The sequence below is a fragment of the Alexandromys fortis genome, unplaced genomic scaffold, assembly GCF_014885135.2.
Source record: "Alexandromys fortis isolate MF-2015 unplaced genomic scaffold, M_Fortis_MF-2015_v1.1 scaffold_544, whole genome shotgun sequence".
NCBI lineage: Eukaryota > Metazoa > Chordata > Mammalia > Rodentia > Cricetidae > Alexandromys > Alexandromys fortis.
In genome coordinates this window covers 72,135-78,544 of record NW_026068419.1, presented here as the reverse complement: position 1 = coordinate 78,544, position 6,410 = coordinate 72,135, and the positions used below count along the sequence as shown (strand labels likewise).

Sequence of the window (6,410 nt, the reverse complement as noted above, 5' to 3'; positions counted from 1 at the left end):
ATATATAAACATATATATACATATGCTTTATATACATTTGCTTTCATAGGAAAGCAAAAACAGGAACCACAGAAATTTTAATGGAAGGGCTATTGTGGGTTACGAGATTACCAGAGATCTCCCAAACTATAGCTTTACCCCAAGGGCCTTAGGGCCAATCCTGCCCACCACTCTTACCTGAAGCTGGAGCATAGTCCCCTCCTTTTCCACCTGTGAGAAGAAAAGCTGTGAGAGACCAGGGAAGTCCCTGACCCTAGGAAGCTTCCAGAACTGACAGCAGACCCAGGGTAGAGACAGCAGCAATGAGGAGTGTGGATGTGTTTCCCATTAATGAGGCAGAGCACACTTCTAGGAGGGACTGAGAGAGAACTCAGACCCTGCCCTTTCCTACCTGGGTTTCTCCTCCTCTTCATCACAACAACCACCACAGCTCCAATGATCACAGCTACAATGATCACAGCTCCAAGGAGAACCAGACCAGCAATGACTGCCATGATGGGGACCGTGGACTGAGGAGGCTCTGGGAAGGGAAGGACAGGGAGTGAAGGTGAAGGTCACGACCCAGTTCTCACCCCTGACACTGCCCAGGGTCTGCAGAAGACTCCAGCTTTCCCTGACCCCAGCTCTGCACCCACTCCCTCCTTACCCCATCTCAGGGTCAGAGGCTCAGGCAGCCCCTCATGGTGCACATGGCATGTGTATTTGTGCTCCTCCCCAGAAGGCACCACCAGAGATGCCCACTTCTGGAAGGTTCCATCCCCAGAAGGTCTGGTCTCCACCAGCTCCATGTCCTGAGTCTGTTCCTCCTCCTCCCTCTGCCAGGTCAGGGTGATGTCAGCAGGATAGAAGCCCATGGCCCAGCACCTCAGGGTGACATCACCTTTAGGTCCAGGATGATGGGTCACATGTGGCTTTGGGGGGTCTGTGTGGAAGATTTAAGAAATCCCACAATTAACAAGGTAAACTGAAACCTGTAAAGACAAAGTTAAATCAATGATGACACTGAACTATGTGACTGTTTGAACACTTCTGTCATCACACTAGTGTAGTGACCTGCAGGTAGAGCTGGTCCCCTCATCACAGAACTGCAGTTTCCTGGGGGACCCAGAAGCTAAGAGGGAATCCACATGAGCCAGCAGGTCAACATGGTCTTCCTTATGCATAAGTCATGCAGGAAAAGAATGAAGGAATGGAAAATAATTAATTTATACATGTGATTAAATTCATATCAAAATAAGAAATTAGGAGCATGCACTACATCACGGTGCCACCACCGAGGCGCAGCCACTGTGGCCATCTTGCTGTCCAGCCTTAACTGTCCATCCGAGTGAACAGCCATCACCAAAGTGAGCCGTAGAAACGTGGTGAACCTCTGACACTCAGCCAGAGAAAATGACTCCACAATCATTGGAACCTCTGGGAGACAAGATACCAGGTACTGTCACAGAGGATCCCTGGAAGTGGAGGGCAGAGGGAGAAGTTGCCCACGACCCCTGCACCTGTGCGCAGCAGTGTGTCCTTCCCGTTCTCCAGGTATCTGCGCAGAGACTCCACGCACTCGCCCTCCAGGTAGACCCTGCTGATCTCCCCAGCACCAGCCTGCTCCCACTTGTGCCGGGTGATCTGAGCCGCTGTGTCCGCCGCCGTCCACGTCGTCAGGTCCTCGTTGAGGGCGATGTAATCTCGCCCGTCGTAGGCGAACTGATTGTAACCGCGGATGAGGTTCCAGTCCGACCCCACGTCACAGCCGTACATCTCCTGAATGGTGTGAGAGCCTGCTGGGACCCCGCGGTCAGTCCCGCCCACTCCAGTGAGCCCCGCTCACTGCCCCGCCCCTCACACCTGCTCCCCGCGGCCCCGCCCACTTGCGGACTCTAAACTGAAAGGGAAACGAGGTCGGGTCTCCACCCGAACCTGGGTCCTGGGACCCGGGGCGACTCTGGCCCAAGCGTGAGGTCGTGAAGGGGTCGTGACCTCCGACCGCGGTCACTCACCGCCCTCGCTCTGGTTGTAGTAGCCGAGCACGTTCCTCAGGCTCCTTCGGAAAGTCTCCTCGCGGTTCTTGGTTCTTTGTGTGCTCCTCTCCCAATACTCCGGCCCCTCCTGCTCCATCCATGGTGCCCGGGGCTCCTTCCTTGGAGTCTCAGCGTCGCTGTCGAAGCGCACGAACTGCGTGTCGTCCACGTAGCCGACTTCCATATACCGGGACTCCCCGAGGCCGGGCCGGGACACGATGGTGTAGAAATACCGCATGGAGTGCGAGCCTGGAGGCGGCCGGTGGTGAGACCCCGACCCTGCTCCCGGGACCCCGGGCAGGAGCGCGGACTGGGAGGGGAGCAGGGCGCGGGGCTCGGAACGCGGGTGGGGAAGGGGCGGGAGGGTCCGGCTGGGCCACGCGGGGACGCGGCTTCCCCGGTGCCGCCCCCGCCCTCCCCGCAGAGCCCGGTTCCCTCCCAACCCCGCACTCACCCGCGCGGGTCTGGGTCGGGGCCAGGGCGGCCGCCAGCAGCAGGAGCAGTGTGCGCTGCGCCATCGCCCCCTTCTCGGATCTGGGGCGCGTCCAATTCCGCGGTCTGCTTGGACTTTATCACAGGTGACTGTAAGGATTGTGGTTGGTTCTTAGGGATCTCGCCACCCAATGGAGACTAGAACATCTCAGTTGTCAACAGTGTCTGGGGAAAAGGACCTGAAATTGTGGGAGCCTGTCATGGTATGCTAAATAAAAACAGACCACCCAAAGAAGTTTTTCACTTCCATCCATTATCACCGCCAGTGTAGGACTCAGCCATCCATAAGATTAGTGGAGGCCTGAGTCTTAATAGTTTACCCTGAAGCAATACCTGGGGGTTCTTACACATGGGACTTGGTCTCTTTGTTAGTTTTATGGGGTTTGTCGATCTGGGCATAACATTGGGGGCTCGTCACGGATCCCCCAAGTGCACCGGAACTACCACCTGTAGAGTTTTCAACAGGTTGGTAAGTTATCTGTGTTTTGTTTCATGTCTCACTCATGTCTGTGTCTCATGTCTTTCTGTAAGCGGGCCCAGGAACTGTAAGAGCCTGTTGATGACTAGGCAGAAGTAGGAAAAGATCACAGGCGGGCTACCTGGGGAGAGGTCCCCAGGGTCCTCTGGTTTCTGTAGAGAGTCTGGCGGGATGCTCCTGGTGTATCAGTTTTGTCTAGAGCCATGCAGGCTGTGCAGGCAGCCGGGGTGCTGGGGACGCAGCCCCGCCACTCCTATTTCAACAAAAGGGGGAAAATGTAGGACCTAGGGCAGCTTTCCCAGGGCACCTTGGCACACACCTGCCAAGATGGGTTCCATAGGTCAGCAGGAAGGTAGACCTGAGTCTCAGTTTGCCCTAGGGCAGTGCTGACTCCTAGACTCCCTCCTGCTCCCATTTCACCCTGGGACCTTTTCCAAGCCTCCACAGGAGACAGCATTAACAACTACATACAAACCTGTTCTGTTTTTACCCTCGGAATGAGTAGCTTCAACTCAAAATCATTACAGAGTGTGGAGTTCTAGTCTTGTGAAGACTGCTAACTCACTGTAGACTGTTGGGAAGTACAAGTCAGTCATCTTTAAGGTACTGATATAATTAATTACAGCAATAAGCCTTATTTAGGTCCTTGTATATGTTTTTAAAGTCAAACTTAAAGCAAGTAACTAGAAATAAAAGTTGTAATCAGATATACCTAGGCAGGCCCCATACTTCAGAGAGCTGCAGATCATGGCATTTAAAATAATGATTAAAAAGCTCATTAAATTAGACAGAGACTCTGAGATCCTAGCAGTAACCCAAGGTCTCCAGAGAAGATTATGGGACACCATGATGTCTCCAACTGGATTATGATGACGCTGCCCCAGTGCAACACCTGCTCCCAGGACCCGGTCCAGACTGTGGACAAACAATAGGACACTGGAGAATTGATTGCACCTCTTTTGCCAAGACAATATAGGGTCAGTCTTTTCCGTGTCCCTCTTCCATAGGAAGCAGTATTGCTGGGTCTTGAGGTAGGTTGATTCCAAATTTTCTGGAGAACTGCCACAGGTTTCCAGAGTGGCTGGACAAGTTTGCACTCCCACCAGCAATGGAGGAGTGTTCCCCTTCCTCCACTTCCTCTCCATCATAAGATATCATTGGTGTTTTTTATCTTAGCCATTCTGACTGGTCTAAGATGGGATTTCAAAGTCATTCTGATTTGTTGATTTGCTCATGGCTAGAGCATATTGAGCAGTTCCCTAAGTGTCTTTCAGCCATTGAGATCCTTCTGTTGAGGATTTTCTTTTTAGATCTGTACCCCATTTTAACTGATTTATTTGGTATTTTGTGTCTACTTTCATAATAAAAGCAATATATAGCAAGCTGAGAGCCAACATCAAATTATTTTTTTTGTTTTTTTTTTTATTTATTTTTTAAAAAGTAAACAAACTATCTTTTTTCATTATACATACCAATCCAAGTTTCCACTCCCTCCCTTCCTCCCATCCCCTCCATATTCCCTTTCCCCACCTCCATCCACTCCTCAGAGAGGGTAAGGCCCCAAGGGCCTCCCTACTATATCTAGGCTGAGAAAGGTTTCATCGAAAGGGCAGAGGTTCCCAAAAAGCCAGTATAAGCAGTAAAGATATATCCTGATGCTACTGCCAGTGGCCCCTCTGTCTGCCCCAGCCATGCAACTGTCAACCACCATCAGAGGGACCAGTTTGGTCCTGTGCTTGTCCCTTCCCAGTCCAGCTGGTGGCCAACATCAAATAAAGTGGAGAGAAACTCAAAGCAAGTCCACTAAAATCAGGAACATGACAAGGATGTCCACTCTCTCCATATCTATTCAACATAGTTCCTGAAGTTTTAGGTTTAGCAATAAAACAACAAAAGGAGATCAAGGGGATACAAATTGGTAAAGAAGAAGCAAAACTTTCGCTGTTTGCAGATAATAAGATAGTATATATAAGTGACCCCAAAAATTCTATGAGGGAACTCCTACAGGTGATAAATACCTTCATTAATGTGACAGGATACAAGATCAAATAAAAAAATCAATAGACCTCCTATACAGAAATGATAAATGGGCTGAGAAAGAAATCAGAGATATATCGCCATTTACAATAGCCAAAAACAACATAAAGTATCTTGGGGGTACACTAACCAAAGAGGTGAAGAATCTCTGTGAGATGAACTTTAAGTCTTTGAAGAAAGAATTTGAGGAAGATATCAGAAAATGGAAAGACCTCCCATGCTCTTGGATAGCTAGGATCAACATAATAAAAATGGCAATCCTACAAAAAACAGTCTATAGAGTCAGTGCAATCCCCATCAAAATCCCAACTTAATTCTTTTCAGACCTCAAAAGAAATTTGGTTTTCATATGGAAAAAAACCAAAAACCCAGGATAGCAAAACAATCCTGTATAATAAAGGATATTCCAGAGGCATCACCATCCCTGACATCAAGCTCTATTATACAGTGAGTGATGAAAACAGCTTGGTATTGGAATAAAAACTGACAGATGGACCAATGGAATTGAATCAAAGACCCATATATCAATCTGCACAGTCATGAACACCTGATTTTTGACAAAGAAGCTAAAATTAAACAGTGGGAGTAAAAAGAAAGCATTTTCAAAAATGGTGCTGGCATAACTGGATGTACACATGCTCAAAAATGCAAATAGATCCATATTTATTCTGATACACAAAACTCAAGTCCAGGTAGCACACACCTTTAATCCCAGCACTGGGGAGGCAGAGACAGGTGAATCTCTGTGAGTTCAAAGACAGCCTGGTCTACAGAGTGAGTTCCAGGACAGAGATACACAGAAACCCTGTCTCAAAAAGCCAAAAATTCAAAATAAAAGAAATAGAGTTTAAAATAAAGCCACATAAAGATGGAAAACACACAGAGAATCTGGATACTGTATGTTATTATGCTCTCTTTGAATTGTTTGAATGCTGAGGAAGGAGCAACAGCTGCTAAAAGATATTTGCTTATGAATGCTGCAGAATTAATCCAAGATAGGTATTTTGAAAATACTTTGACTTCAAAATTGAAGTCAAAAGGTATGTTACTTTGGATAAGAGGTTTTGCTTTTGTTTCCACAGAAAATGAGAGGCTATGGATTCATTCTGAGTTAAGAAAAATCAGGTTTGATCAACGAAGACCACCTAAAAAAATCTCCGATAGGAACAGATGGTCCAGATGTCAGAGTTCTACATCCAGAACAGGTTCAAGATGCTGCCTGAGATGATCAAGACTCACAGGATACTCCAGTCAGGACTTGATCATAATCTAAATTTTCTTTAGATCCCCATAAGATTATCAGCACCCCCAACCAGCCAAAAGTAGCCTAAAAAACTATGCCCACATTCCCAAAAAATGGACTATGGATGTTCTTGTTTTCTTTAAAA

At 48.0% G+C, this 6,410-nt stretch overlaps 1 protein-coding gene and 1 long non-coding RNA gene across 5 annotated transcripts in view; one reads left to right on the top strand and one right to left on the bottom strand.

Moving 5' to 3' along the window:
• LOC126495655 (H-2 class I histocompatibility antigen, Q10 alpha chain-like) overlaps nt 1-6,410 on the bottom strand; it is an 81,860-nt gene that overhangs the window by 3,623 nt on the left and 71,827 nt on the right. The window contains exons 1-6 of one of the 4 annotated variants that reach the window (XM_050133242.1): nt 2,470-2,585; nt 1,995-2,264; nt 1,500-1,775; nt 647-922; nt 392-520; nt 178-210 (exon numbers count right to left, since the gene is read on the bottom strand). The exons of 2 other annotated variants lie outside the window; for them this stretch is intronic. In XM_050133242.1, coding sequence (XP_049989199.1) covers nt 178-210; nt 392-520; nt 647-922; nt 1,500-1,775; nt 1,995-2,264; nt 2,470-2,533 — 1,048 coding nt within the window. In that variant the 5' untranslated portion in view covers nt 2,534-2,585. Of the gene's footprint in view, nt 1-177; nt 211-391; nt 521-646; nt 923-1,499; nt 1,776-1,994; nt 2,265-2,469; nt 2,586-6,410 lie in introns of those variants that run through there. One more of the 4 variants, XM_050133243.1, reaches the window with a different exon arrangement.
• The window catches only part of LOC126495657 (uncharacterized), a 74,958-nt gene continuing 69,226 nt past the window's right edge, over nt 679-6,410 (top strand). The window contains exon 1 of the long non-coding RNA XR_007590207.1: nt 679-822. This is a non-coding gene — a long non-coding RNA (uncharacterized lncRNA). The remainder of the gene's footprint in view (nt 823-6,410) is intronic.